This window comes from Aotus nancymaae, unplaced genomic scaffold (assembly GCF_030222135.1).
Source record: "Aotus nancymaae isolate 86718 unplaced genomic scaffold, 86718_ANA_hifiasm-v0.15.2.pri h1tg000016l, whole genome shotgun sequence".
Classification (NCBI taxonomy): domain Eukaryota; kingdom Metazoa; phylum Chordata; class Mammalia; order Primates; family Aotidae; genus Aotus; species Aotus nancymaae.
Window position 1 is genome coordinate 75,222,574 of NW_026988428.1, and position 18,526 is coordinate 75,241,099.

The window sequence follows — 18,526 nt, forward strand, 5'->3', positions numbered from 1 at the left end:
GCTCACTACCTCATAGACATCCTAGACTTCTTTTTTTTTTAATAGGATCTCTTTCTTTCACCCAGTTTAGAGTGCAGTGGCCCTGGGCTCAAGGGATCCTCCCACCTCAGCCTCCCAAGTAGCTAGGACTACAGGTGCACACCACCATATCCAGATGTTTATTTTGGTACAGGTGGGGTCTCACTACGTTGCCCAGGCTGGTCTCAAACTCCTAGGTTCAAGTTATCTTCTTCCCACCTTGGCCTCCCAAAGCACTAGGATTATAGGCATGAGCTACCATGCCTGGCCCTAGTCTTTTTAAATAATCATTTTGCCTCTTTTCAGACAGTCAGAGGAAGGTGTACCTTTTCCTAATTTGCACTGTTAGCATTAATCTTGAGATTCAGTAGCTCTCCAGCTGTATAAGATGATGGAGGCTTACTTTATATATAGGCTAGAGTTCAAAGTGAAGACAGCTTTAGGAAAGTGGAATCTCTTAACTCCTCCACTTCTTCTTCCAAAGGTTTATGAAAACCCCAGATGAAATCATGAGCGGCCGAACAGACCGTCTGGAGCACCTAGAGTCCCAGGAGCTGGATGAACAAATATACCAAGAAGATGAATGCTGAAGGAACCAACAGTCCACCTCAGTGGGCCAGCAGCCCAGGGAACCCCTGCCCACCAGGATTGCTGGAGGTGCGACCGAGCAGGCGGGCTAAGGAGAGTGGAAAAGGAAGTAACCCAGAAATGGCAGGGACACTTCTCTTGCAGACCAAGAGGGACCCTGGAGCACCTTAGACAAACCACCCAGCAAAGGCGGGGCTGGAATTCTGGCGGAGGGCATGAGGCTGGGACTTGCATGTCACGTTTCCTTCTCATTTGGAATCTCTCCATCTGTAATTCCTCACCCTCACCCTTCCACTGTTGTTAGTTTCATGGTGTTTTTGTTTTTTTAAGGACATGCAGTTTGACTCTTCATCATTCATCTAGGGGAAGACATCTGATGTTGTTTTCCTATGGAAATATATATCTATTATATATATTTTTTGCAAATCTCACAAAGTGCAGCAAGCCCAGCTGGTCAGGAGAGAGAATACTTGCAGAGGGGTTCAGATTCCTCTTTTTCCTGCCACGTGGATCAGGTTTGTTCCTGTTACTGTTGGGTCTTGGCTGAAAAAAAATATGCTTTTAAAAAAGATAAAAGGAGAGCTCTCTTTTTCTCTCTCTTCCTCTGTTCTTCCCGTGGTCCCCTCTGTTTTCCCTCCCTGCCTACTATTGAGATTCAGATGCCTTCTGGCAGAGTTCAGCCTCTTAGAGAGTCTTGCGGATTGTTGGCACCCAAACAGAATCAGTGACCTGGGTGCTTTGTGGCCAGCAGCACAGAATCGAACCCACATCCCAGCATTTGGCCACCCATCTGAGGGAGGCCCAAATCATCACAGATAACTGCTGTACTGCAGATTAGTCCAAAAAGCCGTCCCTGAGACGGCTGTGAGCACCACACGCCTAAGGCATAAGATAAGGATGGAAGGCTGTCCAAGTTGGAAGACCTCGGCAGCTTGGGATTAGCTTGGGAGCACTGCAAAGTGGAAAATATGAAAAGACCACACAGGCCCGGCAGTCCAGAAACTGGGCAAAAAATACTCTGCAGTGGGGATTTATTTTTCCAAAGCAGGTAACAGAAGCTAGTGAGAAAGAAAAACTCTCTGCTCCATTCCAAAGGCCATCTTGTGGTCAGTTTCATGCCCTCACCTAATTTTTTTTTTTCAATTCCTAGCCTTTTTTAAAGAAGTTTCCTGGTCTCCACTGGACACAGAGCCTTGGAGACTGAGGATCCCAGAGGTCAGTCTCAGTTGCAACCAGTGTTTGCCCAGCCTGGGCAGACAGGAAATTCCTCTGATGCATTATTTTTTCTTCCATAGCTCTGTCTCAGAAAGGACCCATTTGTGGCACTTTTTCACCTCAAACTAAGATCGATGGTATCTTGTAAAATGAGGGAGTGCCGCTTCTTAGTATTTTTGATGATAACAGATATTTCTAGAAAGCTGTTTTAGATTTTTTTTCCTTTTCTAGCCATCTAAATTGACTCTTCCATTATAGGGCTCAGAAATCCAATATTTGGAGTACAATTTCTTTTAATCCATATTAGACCTGCCTTACAAAGCACCCACTCCTCATTCCCCTCTGTTTCCTCCACTCAGCTAGGGGAGCAACTCACAGCTCCTCTGGGATACGTATGTGCCCTCAGCAGCAGCTCCCAGGTGAAACTGCCAGATCCCCGGGCTTCTCCGTAGCCTTTTCTGAATTGAGTCAGACATGCAGAGGTTGGGTCACACAGACAAGAGGAATTTTTCCTGGGCCTTAGAAGGACACCAACCTAGGGTGCAGATAGATGGACTATGGTTCAAGGACACTGGAATTGAGCTGATCAAGGCTGTCTTCAGCTTTGCTCTGTCCTTGCCTCTTATCAGGGCACAGGTAGACACCAGGGGTAGCCAGCCTGCTCCCACTGTCACAGACACTTCCCATTCGACCTTCCAGGAGGTCAGGGATCTTCTGTGTGAGGCGAGAGGGTCTCAGTCTGCTTGAATGGTGATGAGATTCTGCCGGATCTCAGCACGCTGCAGGTGTCTTTTGAGAGCGTTCAGTAGGACATAGTGATCCCTATTTCAGCGTCTAAGATGACGGGTGTTGTATTGCAAATGCAGAGATTAAGCCAAATACCTGAGGTGTTGTGAAAGCCACAGATTTTAAGAACAGAGAGGGATTTTTACACATCCCTCTGTATGAATATGAAATCAGATACCAGGGCATCATGTTGCTACAATGAGAGCCTCTCAATCTGGCCTCCTCATCCAAGTGCAAGAACTCAGCCTCTTACTGTACAGAGAATCTTACAGTTGAATTATGGAGGGAAATCCCCTTTTGCCCCAAGGATTTCTAGATTTAAAGTAATATACCAGGAAAATATGTAAGACAGGACAATACCTTCAGCCACTTGAAGAAGACACAGAAGTCACTCATTCCAATATAATCCTTATTTCCCATCCACGTACAGGCTGAGCATCCCTAATCTGAATAGTTAAAACCCCAAAAGCCCCCAAATCCAGAACTTCTTGAATGCTACAACACCATGAGTGGAGAATTCCATGCCTAACACCTTTGCTTTCTGATGGTTCGATGTACACAAGTGTTTTATATAGAAAATTATTTCAAATATCATATAAAATTACCTTCAAGCTATGTGTATAAAGTGTATATGAACCATAAATGAATTTTATGTTTACACTTTGTGCCCATCCCCAAAATCTCTCATTTTATATAGATGCAAGTATTCCAAGATTAAAAAAAAAAACCCAAGACCCAGAATACTTCTGGTCCCAAGCATTTCAGATAAGGGATATCAATCTGTACTACCAATAATGATTTCTTAATTCCCCTAACTGCAAATGTCCCCTTCATGTGTTCTTTGTGAGAAGATCTGGGTAGTGCCAGCACCTGGATACGGTATTTACACACGGCAGACCCTAAAGATTTCAGATTCAATTAGCAAACTTTGATGAAGCACCTGCTGGACACTGTGAGGGACCCAAAGGTCAATCAGCCATAATCCCTGCTTTCAGTGTTTATACTGTACCTGCCTAATCCACCCAGCATAAAATTTCTCATTTCAACACTAAGTATGAGGGGTCTTGTCAGGAGACAAATCTGAAAGAAGAAGAAAATGCAGAGGAGCCCTGCCACATGATGGATGTGCACTCTCACTTGGGTCTTGAAGTTCTCGTTCCTACATCTCAGGCTAGCCAGGCCATCTCCTCTCTATAAGAAAGCACTGGTAATTGGCTAGACTCGCTATGTTGAAGGTAACATGAACTCTAAGATCTTGACCCAGGGTGACTTGGTCTTGCTCAAGGTGGCATCGCCAATGTCCCAAATCCTTTGGGGAGGAGGGGGTGTCCCCACAGAAAAGAATAGACCAATTTTCTCCTTTCAACAGTATGTTTGGAACCGTCTGATCCAATGTCTTTTGATACTGATATCTTGTCCAAATGAGAATGTCGCTTTAGCTGAAATTCAAATGGCTGTGACAGAATTTACTGAAATGATGACATAACCACTGTTCCCACCTTTCACTGCCTAGGCTCCTAGTCCGAATACATTTTTGAAATATGAACTCCCTTTTGCAAAAAACAAAACAAAACCTGGGTGTCAGGGAGGTGAAGTGACTTGCTCTAGGAGCAGACAGATGCCAAGGACGGAATTAGGATTAGGAGCCAGCCAGAGCTTACCCTGTCTGACCCATTCCCACCCAGGAAACTGAAGATAAAAGATTTGGGAAAACACAGCAAGAAAAAAGGGGCAGTTTGCTTTGCCCAAGCATTTGGTGCTAGTCAGAGGCTGTTGACTCTCATCCTGCCCCTCTTCTGAGTAGAAATAAAGGGTGTGACACAAGGAAGCCAGTGGGGTGGGAGGGGGGCACAATAATCCCTGCCCAAAACCCACAGAAGACTAACTTGATCCTCTTTTGACCCAACTGCTTCAACACTAAACTGCAGACTCCCTGACTCTTTCACACACGCCAAGTGAACATTCTTGATGATTTCTCTTTGTGACTGCAACCACCTGCAAACCAGAACGAATCTAGAATTTTCATTTTTTTCCCCTTTTTGTTTAGTTTCTAATCTCTTGTTTATGAGGTGTGGGGTTTATAAGGGACTGAATCAAATGAATGTAACAAAAAAGAAAAAAAAAAAACAAAAAAAAATGCCTTTTCTCAGGGCCAGTGAGTTGCAAATAATTTTTAAAGAAAAGCCTATAATTACATCATCTCAATAAATTTTTTATAAAAAAACATGAAGTCCAGAGTCTCTGTTTTTAATAATATGAAATGGAGTCAGACAAGGTGCTCCGATGAGGTAAATCCTGTCTCCACTCAATTACGGTATAAAGGGCAGTCATGGTTTTTCTCTGGCAGGAAGCCTCCACTGCAGAGCAGTTTGCAGACGACCTTTAGACAAGTGGCACCAGAAAGGTCAGAGTGAACCATTCCAACCTGAGCAGTTGCCACAGGTGGAAAAATTGCCAAGAGGAACCCCGATCAGAGATGCATGGGTCCCATGCTGTGGTGCTTGGGTCCCGTTAGCTCACTGAGAACTCAGCAGTACCATATCCTCACACAATAGAATTGCCCTGTAAATCTGCTGAGATCAGAGGTCTGAGCCTACAAGGTGATGAAGGCGTAAGCGCTGGGATAGATCCTATGACTAAACACAGGACTGTAATGGTCTAGAAGGTCACACAGCTCAGAGCCAGCCCACATGCTCAGATGTCCCAGCCAGCCTGACCAACAGAGCCACCCACCAACCAGTGGGCACTTAGAAGTTCAAGATCAAACATTCCGCAGTTGACCAGAACTATCTGCCATCAGAGGTGGGTGCAAATAAAGGGAAGAATGGAAAACAAAGCAAATGCACTGCTGTTTAGCAAATCAGATGGAGGTTTGAAATGTCTAAGAAATCAACAGTCTCAGGAAATGTTACTAGTTTACTTCTGTATTTAAGTTAACCAGGTTACTCTGTATCCCCTGAGAATGAGTGCTGAAATTTGGCCCTATATTCTGTATGATCAGAGCACAGTATCAAATAAGGGTCTAGATATTTTCTGTGATGCTAAAAATGCATTTGAAGCTATTTCTATAATGCAGCGTTAGAGAACTACTAGAAATGCAAATTATCAGTTCCCACCCCATAAACTGAATCAGAAACTTCATATGTTTTAACAAGCACTCTGGGTGATTCTGATGCGCACTAAATTTTGAGAGTCACTGCTATCAATTTCTTTATCTTAGTATGAAAGGGCTTGTAGCAATTTAAACAATAAACTCAAAATAATTGATGACAACTAATTTGCATTAATAGTACTCACACACAATAATACCCCATTTTCTTAATGGTAGATATACTGTGGAATGAGCCTAAGTGGACAGAGAATCACATACCAAAGTCATCATCTTGTTTCCTCAAAACCTTTTAAGCAATCAGTTTGCTGTAAAGAGGAGCTGTTTTAAAGGGTAACTCTTAACAGCTGACCTGCCCTTGCAAATTAGAGCAAAGCAATTTATCCACTTATGCCTACTTATCTGCCTAACCCGCCTGATCTAAAAAGAAAAATAAAAGGATCATTCTCATCTGCTAACTGACCTTGGCTATCTGTCCCCTAAATTATTAAGCAGAGCCCAGATGAGCATTTAGCCAGGGCACTTGCAGAGGACTCTAGAACCACTGGGCTAGAGCAGTGCTTCTCAAACCTGAAAGTGTTTATGAATCATCAGATGATCTCAGGGAAAAAAACAGATTTTGCTTCAGTAATATCCTGGGAAGTCTGGACAGAGTTCTGTTCGTCTACCCTACTTTCTGTATGGAGCTTGAGGTTCTGCACTTCTAACAAGCCAAACTCCAGGTAGTGTTGATGGTGCTGGTCCGGGGACCACACTTTTTTTTTTTTTGAGACAGAGTCTCGCTCTATCACCCAGGCTGGAGTGCAGTGATACGATATTGCCTCACTGCAACCTCTGCCTCCTGGCTTTAAGCGATTTTCCTGTCTCAGCCTCCCAAGTAGCTGGGATTATAGGCACACGCCACCACACCCAGCTAATTTTTGTATTTTCAGTAGAGGCAGGATTCACCTTGTTGGTCAGGCTGGTCTTGAACTCCTGACCTTAGGTGATCCACCTGCCTCCACCTCCCAAAGTGCTGGGATTAGAGGCGTGAGTCGCCACACCACCCCAGGGACCACACTTTGAGTAGTGAGAGTGCAGTCTCCCTCAGGCCCTGAGATGCTGACCATAATGCAAAGCTGACTGAACCCCTCTCTTTGTTGTTTTCCTCTGCTAATTCCTCCCTAGAATGGTCCTTAGCTCCAGTCCTGCTCTGTGAGAAGTTTGCTTGTTCCTTTTTAGGGCATCATCAAGAGTAAACAACATGATCAAAAGCCTCTTCACCAATTGAAGGAACAGCGATTCATGTACTGACCTTCATACAGACATTCCTAACCAGACGCCTCATGGTCATCATTCTTACAGGAAGCAATGAGAACTCCAAGCATCACTGCATCAGCCTCTAGAAAGGCCAGTCTTGATCGCTGCTAAAAGCAGATAGAAAGCTAACAGTGCCATTCTTGATGTTCTCAAAGGCATCGACAGGATGGATGAGCAGATCTTCCATCCAGACGGTCCAAGATGTTGACATTAAAATCAGATAATCCTGTTTGTTAGTACTTAACAGATTCACTGGTTTCTTATTGTTTTTTTTAAATTAAGGCCTTCGGTCTCTGCCAAATTAAGACGATAGATTTCTGTTAGTAAAAACCACTGAGGAACAACTGTTTAATCTCTTCTGAGACAACGGAAGACTATTTCTTCTCCCCAAACCCTCTTAGCAATGGCCTCCTGGAGTCCTCTGAGGTGTTTATGCCTTTTCTCTCAACCAGAATTTTGGTCATGAGATCCCATATCAGACCATCCACCTGTTGACCTTTGCTTCCTCGGATGCCTCTGGGAGAGCTAAGCGCTACCTCGGTGCCCAGCTGCAAGCAGTTCCGTAAAAGCAACTAAATGCCTCCATGCAATGAATTGCTCATGTGCCTCTGTCCCCTACTGGAGCTCTCTAAAGGTATTTCATGCACATGTTTACTACCAGCCCCTTGCATGGGCCTGGCACAAGGTATATGTTAACAAGTGTTTTAAATGGGAGTGAAGCCAGAGAAACTCTTTGTTACCTTAATTTAGGCAAAGATTTCTTGAATATGACGCCAAAAAATCCATAAAATAAAAAAAATGGATAAATTGGACGTCATCAAAATTAAAACTTGCTCCTCAAAAAACACCATATTAAGAAAATGAAATGTCAGGTTACAGACTGGAAGAAAACATGTGCGAGTCATTTGATAAAGAGCTTGTATCCGAGATAGAGAAAGAACTTCTGCAATTCAGTAAGATGAACACCCAATTTTAAAATGGTCAAAGATTTAAACAGGCAGTTCACCAAAGAACTTCTAGAAATGGCTGTTAAGCACACAAAAAGATGCTCAGCATTATTCGTCACTAAGGAAAGGTAAATTAAAGCCACAGCGAGTTAACATGACACATCCACAAACAGCTATGATAAAAAGACTGTCAATACCGAGTGGTGGCTGGGAGGTGGAGAAACTAGAACCCTCATACATTGCTGGTGGGGATGTAAAATGCCACAGCCACTTTGGACAACAGTTTGGCAGCTTCTTTAAAAGTTAAGCATTAATTTGTCATATCCAAATAATTTCACTCCGAAGTATCTTCTCAAAGAAATGAAAACATGTCCACACAAAGACTTATACACAAAAATTTGTAGAAGCATTATTTTACTTTATTTTGAGATGGGGTCTCACTCTGTTGACCAGGCTGGAGTGCAGTAGAGCAATCACAGCTCACTGCAGCCTGAAACTTCTGAGCTCAAGCAATCCTACCATCTCAGCCTCCTCATTAGCCGGGTCTACAGGTATGTGCCACACGCTGGCTAACTTTTTTTATTTTTTGTAAAAATAAGGTCTCTCTATGTTGCATAGGCTGGTCTCGAACTCCTGGGCTCAAGTGATCCACCTGCCTCAGCTTCCCAAAGTGCTGGGATTATAGGGGTGTGCCACTGCACCCAGCCCAGCAGCATTATGATCACGCCTGTAATCCCAGCACTTTGGGAGGCTGAGGTAGGAGGATCATTTGAGCTAAGGAGTTTGAGACCAGCCTGGGCAACATGGTGAAACCCCATTTCTACAAAAAAATTAAAAATTAGCTGGGTGTGGTGGCACACGCCATGGTCCCAGCTACTTGGAAAGCTGAGGTTGGAGGATTGCTTGACCCCAGGAAGTTGAGGCTGCAGTGAGCACTGATCACACCGCTACACTCCAGCCTGGGTGACAGAAGAAGACCCTGTCTCAAAAAGAAAAAGAAAAAAAAAAGGCCAGGCACAGTGGCTCACACCTATAATCCCAGCTACTAGGGGGGCTGACACAGGAGAATCCCTTGAACTGGGAGGTAGAGGCTGCAGTGAGCTGAGATCACGCCACTACATCTCAGCCTGGGCCACAGAGCAAGACTCCATCTCAAAAAAAAAAAAAAGACAAAATCCAGAAACAATCCACACATCCATCAACTGATGAATAGACAAATAAAACGTGGTAGAACCAGGCAATGGAATACTATCTAGCAACAAAAAGGAAACAAACCATTGATACATGTAATAACATGAATGAAACTCAAAAACATATTAAGTTAAAAGAAGCCCATCACAAAAGACCACATGTTGTCTAGTTTCAGTTACATAAAAGGCAAATCTATGAAGACAGGAGACAGTGTTTACCTGGGGATGGAGATGGGAGTGGGATTGAATGGAAACAAGTGAGTGGGAACTTTTGAAGACAATGGAAATGTTCTAAAATTGGATAATCATGATGGCTGCACAAATGTATACATTTACTAGAATTTATTAAACTGTACCCTTATAAAGAATGTGTTTTATGGTATATAATTTTACTTCAAAAAAGCTGTTAAACACCCAAAGAAGGAAAAAATCTACATAAATCAATTCATGCTGGTTATATGGTAAGTGGGACTGTCTTCAGGAGCTGCACATAGGACTCAAATATGGGAACTATAGAAAAATGTACTAATAATATACTAATAAAAATGAAACATTAAGAGAAATTGACAGCAGGAAATCATCACCTACGTTCTGTTCATCAGGCAGCCTCCCCAGGGCTATGACTCTCAACAGTCCAGGGAGTCTCAGTAAACTACGACTCTCTCAAAAATACTTTAAACTACGGACACCCCAAAAGGAACCCCAGAAACACACAGCCCTTGATGGCCACCCCCTGCCAGCATCAGGTGGCTCCAGGCAGTTGTATAGACAGTGACCCTAATTTGAACCGGTAGCCTAGGATATTGAAAGCGCATTTGGTGCTGAGACTCCAAGTCTTCGATTCTTAAAGCCACACAGCAACATGAAGCCCATCTGAATCGGTAGGTGTTTGGTTATGTTATGTGTGGCCCCAGGGCTTCCCAAAGGGGATAAGGGGTGATAGGGAAGAAATGCCTCAAGAATGAAGCTGGGAGCCTGAGAAGGACCCAACTGAAATCAGATGGAGGGGAACACCAAGCAGCGAGATGGTTTAACACACCTGTGAGCTATTCTTCAACTACTAAATTAACATCTATTTAGTTGGGGTGGTGAGCAAATGATTTTTTACTAACAAAAATGATGAGAATTTTAGCCAGGTGTGGTGGCTCATGCCTGTAATCCCAGCACTTTGGAAGACCAAGGCAGGTGGATCACGAGTTAAGGAGTTTGAGACCAGCCTGGCCAACGTGGAGAAACCCTATCTCTACTAAAAATACAAAAACTAGCTAGACGTGGTGGTGTGCACCTATAGAGCTACTTGGGGGGATGAGGCACGAGAATGGTTTGAACCCAGGAAGCGGAGGTTGCAGTGAGCCAAGATTGCACCACTGCACTCCAGCCTGGGAGACAGAGCGAGACCCTTTCTCAACAACAACCAAAAAAAAAAAATGATGAGACTTTTATGTACAAAATAAGAAATGTATTATATGCACTGAAAATATAGTCACACTTTTACTTTATCTAAAACCATCTCAAAAGATAGTATCTTTCCATTCATAACAGTCATGTATAAAAGAGAGATATATTCCATGTCTACTATAATGGAAAATATCTTCAGAATGTGTTTTAAAATGATTTCCTCCGTCATGTTGGTAAAATGTTTTTCACTGTTCTGAGGTTCATATTCCCTCTTCTCTTTCCTTTTATGAATATCTGAACTAGGCGGCCTCTTGGGAAGCGTATCAAAGACTTTCAAAATTAGATAATAAAATAAATGACTCATTCCTGATAAATAGCATTATACAGTCAATCATTTTGTCTCAGAACTTTAGCCTATTCCAACTGTAGGGAAAACATTTTGAGGTTATGGTCTCAGGACCAGGGGAACAGCTTGCAATCTCAGCACATGCTATGTGGGGAGCAAAACTGTCATCAGAGAGAGGGCAGAACTGGAAAGGATGTAGGTTTGTCCACCTGAGAATTCTGTCTGATGGACAATGTCTGAGCTTCAATGTCCAACTTTCATTTTGCCAGTTACATCAGGAATTCTAGACAGAGACTAGAAGTTCATTGGTACCAAGCTTCTGCTTTATTCCCTTCTGATTTAATGTCCCTGACATAGACTGATGCCCAACACAGCTGGCTGACTGGCCTGAGAGCAACAGCATAGGATGCTTACACAGGTGCAGTCTACAATCAGAGTGCCCGGATCCTTACACAGGTGCAGTCTACAGTCAGAGTGCCCGGATCCTTACACAGGTGCAGTCTACAGTCAGAGTGCCCGGATCCTTACACAGGTGCAGTCTACAGTCAGAGTGCCCGGATCCAAGTCCTGCACCTGCTGTCACTAGCTATGTAACCTCAGGCCATGAACTTAACCACGCTGTGCCTCAGGTTCCTCAAATGTAAAATCAGGATGACAATAATGGTACCCACCTCAGAAGGAAGGTTGTCGGAATTAAAGGAGTTATTACAGAGAAAGTGCTTATAAAAGTACATGGCATATTCCATATTAACTGCTATGATTTCTGTAATTGAGTCTGGATCTACTGAGTCACCAGCTACTACTTCAACTCAGAGCACCTCTGCTGTTGTCATTTCTACACATTGGGGATTCCACCAAAAGACACCTTCTCAAAAAAAAAAAGTTTCCATGGTTTTTGTTTCATTCTGTTTCAGTTTGAATATCATGGAAAGATTGCAACCCCCTCACTTTACAGATGAAGGGTCAGAGGCCCAGCGGGGTGAGGGGCTACCCTGAGTCCTCCCACAGCTTGGAGTTGTCTGAGCCTGGGTCCCTGCCTGGCAACCTCACCGCACCTCCCTCCCTCCACGAGGCCATATTCTCAGCCTCAAAGAGCACCTGAGAGTTCAGTGATATTTACTTGTGGCAATGGACTCAACCCAAGGGAAATATTGGGCTGACTCAGGTTTACGGAGAATATTTTGATCTGGTTTTGTTCCAGTTCAATAGCTTTAGGAAACGTGTAGGTTTCGTTCTATTTAAAATTAGCATGCCAGGCTCTTTGATTTTGTTTTCTCTTTCTTTTTAGGAAAGTCCTGACTCAGCTACCCTATGCACAAAACAATATTATTTGGGTTCAGCTTGGGGGCTAGGAAATTTGAACATCACTTCAAAAAGGAGCCCTGAATGTGGAGGAGCCGCATCACTAGGTCCTAGAAGTCTTGCTGCTTGGAAGCCAGGGGGTCAAGCTATGAGAATCTCCCAACCATCTTGCTCCCTGCTGGCCTTCTACTTTTTTTTTTTTAAATGGAGTTTCACTCTCGTTGCCCAGGCTGGAGTGCAATGGCGCTGTCTTGGCTCACTACAGCCTCTGCCTCCCAGGTTCAAGCGATTCTCCTGCCTCAGCCGCCCAAGTAGCTGGGATGATAGGAGCCCGCCACCATGCCTGGCTAATTTTTGTATTTTTAGCAGAGACAGGTTTCACCATGTTAACCAGGCTGGTGTTGAGCCCCTGACCTCAGGTGATAGCCTGCCTCAGCCTCCCCAAGTGCTGGAATTACAGGCACAAGCCACCGCACCCGACCTTTGGCTAGAAAAGGAAAAGGGGCACATGACCAGGTTGAGAATATCCTCTCTTGCAACAGGAAGAACAGCAGCCACACTGTGTCCCATCTAACCCCTATCTCAGGCAGCTCAGCTAAGGTTGGAGTCTCGGTTTCTTATAGAATTATTTTCCTCAAAGCACTACGAAAATGATTCAATGATGAAAATGGGTAACAATCCTAACTCATACATGATAGTTCCCTTCCTTCTTTCCTGCTGCTATATACTCCCCGCAACTCACATCCGCACTGCCCTTCCAGTGCTACATTTCTGTCTTCTAATTCCGTAAAATTATGAATGGGTAAATTACCCAACGACAACCGCTGACGTATCTTAGACCTTTTGTTTCTAATTAACTCAATTGCCACTTCACCTCTTCAAACCATGTATAGCCCTCAGTCAAGACCTTCGCCAAAATAAGGTAATTACCTTCTGACACAATCTGTAAAGTCAGAGCATCCTTCCTCTCCAGCCTCCCCCAAGACTAGAAATCCAAACGCTCCTTTCCCCACTCAACCTCTTCCTCCTAGTAAAAGTCTGTGTGTGCCCTTTGCATCCCCTTGGAGCTGGTTAGTCAAATCAGGACACGAATGCAAATTCTCCAAGCAATTTGAAATCTGCTTTGGGCAATTCATTTTGGATCTCCTTCATTTCCTTTCCCTAACAGCCCCCAATACCAGAGGAAAACCTAGAAGAACATGGAAATGGCTCTATTCCCAGACCAAAAATTTTCCATTTAAAGGAAATTTGGGGTCTGGCTTAGTCTGTTCCAGCGTCATCAGGGTTTTAAACAATCAAATAAATCTCCCTTGCTAGTGGATACTTCATTCTCTGCCTCCGCTCCCAGGATTCATCACCATAGTTATCTTCAAACACTGCCTCGGTGCCAACGATGACATGGCACCTGGCCAGTGGTGAGGGAAAGTTACCCTTAAGGACCTTCCCTGTGTAAACTTGGACTCAAATTCAACATGAGTAGGGAAAGAGGTGGCCACTTCAGGGACTTCTGGACCAGGCCACCTGGCTGAGAAGTTTACCGTGAAGAATACCTCGCTCAGCTCTACACCTGGCTATAAGGGCTTCTTCCACTTCAGACGCGTGATGTGGCTTACACAGCAGTCCAGCAGGAATCACGCCAATATAAAACAATCATGCAGTCTCATGAGGTAGCTGCTCCTTTAGTCTCCCCCACTTCATAATTTAGGGTGCCAACCATTGGATGAGCTCAAGCTTGCCAAGGCACATTCCTTTCCCCACTGGGTGCTCCACAGCAGACCCAGTTCTGGGAGACCACTCAGCCCTCAGTGCAGTTCTAACAGGTCTAGCCCAAAGGCCTTCAGGCTAATCAACTTCAGATTACTTTGGAACATGCTTTCTCTTTGTGTTTTTGAACACATTTTGAAGGAGATCCAGGTGCCCGGGGTGGAGTGAGGCTCCTGAGTGCATTATTAAGCTTTCTCAGGGAAGTAAGATCAGGGTGGTATGGGAAAAAGAGCACCAGCTCTGGAATCAGATAAAGCCGAGTTTGGAACCTGGCTCTACCACCCACAGCAGTGCCATCTTGGAAAAAGTATCCATGATTCTTGAGTAACTGTTTCCTTCTCTAAGGTTTGGAAGGGTTTCTTTGAAAAGCAGAGACACTGTAAGGAAATTGCCTGGCACATAATACACATTCAGTAACAGGACTCATTATATTCATCTGGGTGAGTCCTTTCTCCAGAAAATGGATGGATAGCTGAATAGGGGATCTTCTATCCAAAAATCTTACTTCCCACTCATCAAATCTTACCAGTTACTCTCTTCATATTTTCCTCTCTTTCCTCTTCATTATTCAAGAAAAAAAAAATTGGGTGGGCACGGTGGCTCATGCCTATAATCCCAGCACTTTGGGAGACTGAATCAAGAGAGTTGTTTGATCCTAGGAGTCTGAGGCCAGCTGGGGCAACATAGTGAGTCCCTCTATCTACAAAAATACAAAATAAAAAAGCTGGAAGTGGTGGCCCATGCCTGTGGTCCCTGCTACTCAGGAGGCTGAGGCAGGAGAATTGCTTGAGTCCAGGAGGTGGAGGCTGCAGTGAGCTATGATCACACCACTGCACTCCAGCCTGGATGACAGAGTGAGACCCTGTCTCCAAAGAAAAACAGAAAAAAAATTAAAAAGAAGTAACTTTAGCATAGTGATCATTCTAGATGACTCTTTTTCCAAATGAATTGGCCTCAAAATCCTTTATCCCTGCATAGTACTTACAAAGAGTGCTTGCTTACACTGTATCTGTAACTTCATAACCCCATGAAAAATGTTTTATCTCTCATTTTAAGAAAAAAGAAACTGATACTCAGGAGAGGGTAAATTACTTGGTCAAGTTCCCATAGACAGAAAGCAGGAAAACCTGGTTTCAAATCAAGATCCTCTGATTCCTTTTTACATGTTCTGTTACATTATTCAAAAAGGAAACTCTGAAACCATTGTCAGCCTTTGATACAGAAGTTTCTTGAATTGGCTAGCAGAGAACAGGGCTTTTAAGAAGTGCTCATAGGACCAGTAAGTCTGGTTGGAGGGAAGAATCGGACACGGTAGTGATCTGGAATTTGGAGTCCTGAGAAGGAGGTAGGGGTGCCGGTCGTGTTTCCTAAGAAGTAAAGAGGTAGAATGAGAGCACTCATGTCATGAAATGTAGTGTACCAAAGAAAGGACACGTACCTGAAAGAGATATGGAAGAGTATGGAAAATATACTTTCCCAAAGCTATAATTTCACCTTGGGCCAATCCCAGCTCTCTTCTTCACTATACTGACTTCATGAACCTCTCCAACTTTTTCATGGCCTTTTCTCAGGAATCCTGTCACCTATAAGAATGTAGCCCACTTTGTTCATAGACTAGAAATGGCTGGGGACATAGCAGAATGGAAGCCCATGGTCCCAGGTGAGACTATCTGGAAAGAGACAGTCTGGTGAAGGGATTAAGGAGGAAAAAACTCTCTGGTGACTGAGTAGGCACAGGTCAGCACAATGCCAGGAGAGGAGGAGAGGGCTACCAGGTAGCTGAGGTGAATACAGCCCTCAGATTTCAGGAACGTAAACCTTGGGGGTATTTGAAGAAAAAGGAGGCTGCATCTAAATACAGGTGAGAATAGAAAGATTAGCAGAAACAGCATTTAAGAGTGAGGACAATCAAAATCAGAAGTGTCAGAGGATAATGAGACAGGAGGAGCGTGTTTGTGTGTACTTGTGTGTGTGAACAGATGACAATATCACCATAGCAGCTTCGACCCCACTTCCTGTTGAAGAGCATTTGTATGCCACTAAAGGTACAGTTCAAGCGATGGGAACATAGAATGTTAGAACTAGAAGGAATCTTTGATAATTTCACATAAACTGAGGTCATGGGAATTGAGTGACTGGCCTAAAGTCACACAGCTACTCAGTGGCATTGCTAGCATGCCTCTGTATGGTTCATTGGCTTTGGCATAGAGTCAGAAAAATACTTCGGCAAGGAATCAGAGGAAAAGAATTAAAAAGGTTCTTCAAAAGCCACCAACCAACAGCATAAACATGCAGACAGAAAGGAGAGGGGAAAATGTTCCAGGAAGCACAAGTTGAGTTATGAAAAGTACCACACAAAAAGACAATTCAGTCAAAGCAGAAAAGGCATAAGACACAGTCTCAGAAAGACACACAAAAAACAAAAAAATATAATTCTATGGACAGCTTGATGCCAGAGCGTGATAATAAAATGCACGCCATAAATATTTGATTTTGCATGAAGAAATATAGGGAACTGGTTTGTTGAGAGGAAGGAGGTTTGGATGGTCACTAAAATTTAAATAAAAAAGGATGAATAAACCTAGTTTGTTAAGTGAAAGCCTGCAGTTGGGTGTTCCAAAAAGGGACCTCCAGTAGGTTTTTCAGTGATTTATAAATACACATAGACAGTTTCAGAAACAGAGTCTATGAGAGCTATAAACTAGGCCTTGGGTTTCACTCTCGCCCTAGAAATGATTAGAAAGAAAATGCTTGTTTAACAAGTATTTATTAAGTACTCATCATGTGCTAACACCTAAAATTGCAAAACTTTAAACAAAATGAGATTAAAGCAAAAGCTGTAACATTGTAGTGTCGGGTTTATAATATACAGAGATGTGATACATGTGACAATGAACTAATGTGACATCTTTATCGAATAGATATAAATGATAAAGGGGTAGGTGATAAGTTGATCTGTAAGGCTATCAGCTTCTTTTTTTCTTTCTTTTTCCACCTCTGCAATTTTTATTCCAAAGTAGGGAGAACTGTCTCGGAAGGTGCAGCATAAGGGTTCATCAGAGCCAAGCACTGACAAGTGTGGAAACAGACTGGTGCACACCACGAAAAGACATCCTATCAGTCCACGCATGATGGATGCAGGGACTTCTGCCTCCCAGAGTTCAAGTTCAAATGCCTCAGCTGCTGCTTGCAGACCTTCCTCCAAAGTGTGCTGTCTGGCAGGATCCGTGGGTGCCTGTGGCAGCCTCAGAATCCATTTTATGGACTACCAAGAGTCCCGTGCTAGGTCCCTGGCACTGCAGCAGTGCTGGATGTAATGTAATGGAAATGTCATCGTGCCTCCCCAAAGCTAGATCTGGGTCTAAAGATGCTGCAACCACTGGGTCCACACCCCCGCCACTGCTTTCACACTAGCAGGGCACCAACCTTTTTTAGGAGTCACAGATCCCTCCTTCCTTGGAAACCTAGGCCCCATTTGGCCCGGAGGGACAGGAACAATGGAGATCTCATCTGACCAAAAGTGTGAAATCAGCACCCAGGAAACTCAAGTTAACAATCTGGACAATTAAGAAAACTCACCAAACAGAGGCTATGCCACAGACGTGCCTGAAAAGACCAACGTGGCTACAGAGTGGGTGGGAGGGGAACAAGGGAGGTGAAGAGGAACACAGACAAGAAGGGAAATAAGACAGAAGATGGTTCAAGTGACAAGAAACTAACACAGACAGCAGGTGGAGCAGGACAAGCAAAGGGGGCTTAATCCTGAGCAGGTTTCCAGTTCTGAAGGATTTTGAGTGTCATGTCTTGCCATGAAGCTACTGTGCCCAGGGCTGGCAAGGCCTGTGGTAAATGAGAAAATACACTCACCAGGTCTTTCCGGGACTTTCAGTGATTAATCACGTTAGATGGACTTCAAGATACACTGGCTTTATAATAAACTCCACAACATATATTAGTACAGCCTGAATCCAGGGCTGGTCAGAGAATCGAAAAGGTGGTAGTCCCTGAAAACAGAGTGTTACAAGGACATATGCACTAGAGATGTCTCCGAGGTGGCATCTGCCTACACTAGCTGGGCAAAATGGGGGTCTTGCTGGCAAGTGCTAATACATTTCAGGGAAGAGAAGAAAACCAAAGAATTAGAGATGCTAAAACTAGGGCTGAGACTAGAATTGGCAAATCACAAATCTTTGCTCAGAGCTCCTTTCTGAGGGGCAAAGGCCACGAAGGCCTGATCACCGGTGCGAAGCCACGGTCTCTGAACCTTAAAAGCCAACCACTCTATTAACAACCAGAAAAAATCAGTGACTAGGGTCAAGACTGAACACTCCCAGGGAATAACACCGGCCTCACTTTAGAAAGGAGAAACACCCAACTGCAGTGTGGAAAATCTTACTCATTATCAGCAACAGCACTGCCATCTTGTTTCCCCTAGGTAGCTGCTTCCAGGGAAAGGTGACAAGTATGGCAGTTAGTCATCTACATGTCACTGGGGTGCATGTGGCCAGGAGCACCAGCATGTGAATGACCTACTATTTAACATAATGGGTGTGAGAAAAGGAGG

General features: G+C 43.9%; 1 protein-coding gene across 8 annotated transcripts in view; it reads left to right on the forward strand.

Annotated features, from left to right (window-relative positions):
* Positions 1–4,837, forward strand: part of ETV6 (ETS variant transcription factor 6) — a 251,308-nt gene extending 246,471 nt beyond the window's left edge. For all 8 annotated transcript variants that reach the window (XM_064377672.1, XM_012434274.3, XM_012434276.3 and 5 more), the window contains one exon: positions 503–4,837. In XM_064377672.1, coding sequence (XP_064233742.1) covers positions 503–608 — 106 coding nt within the window. In that variant the 3' untranslated portion in view covers positions 609–4,837. The remainder of the gene's footprint in view (positions 1–502) is intronic.
* Positions 4,838–18,526: the final 13,689 nt, after the last annotated feature.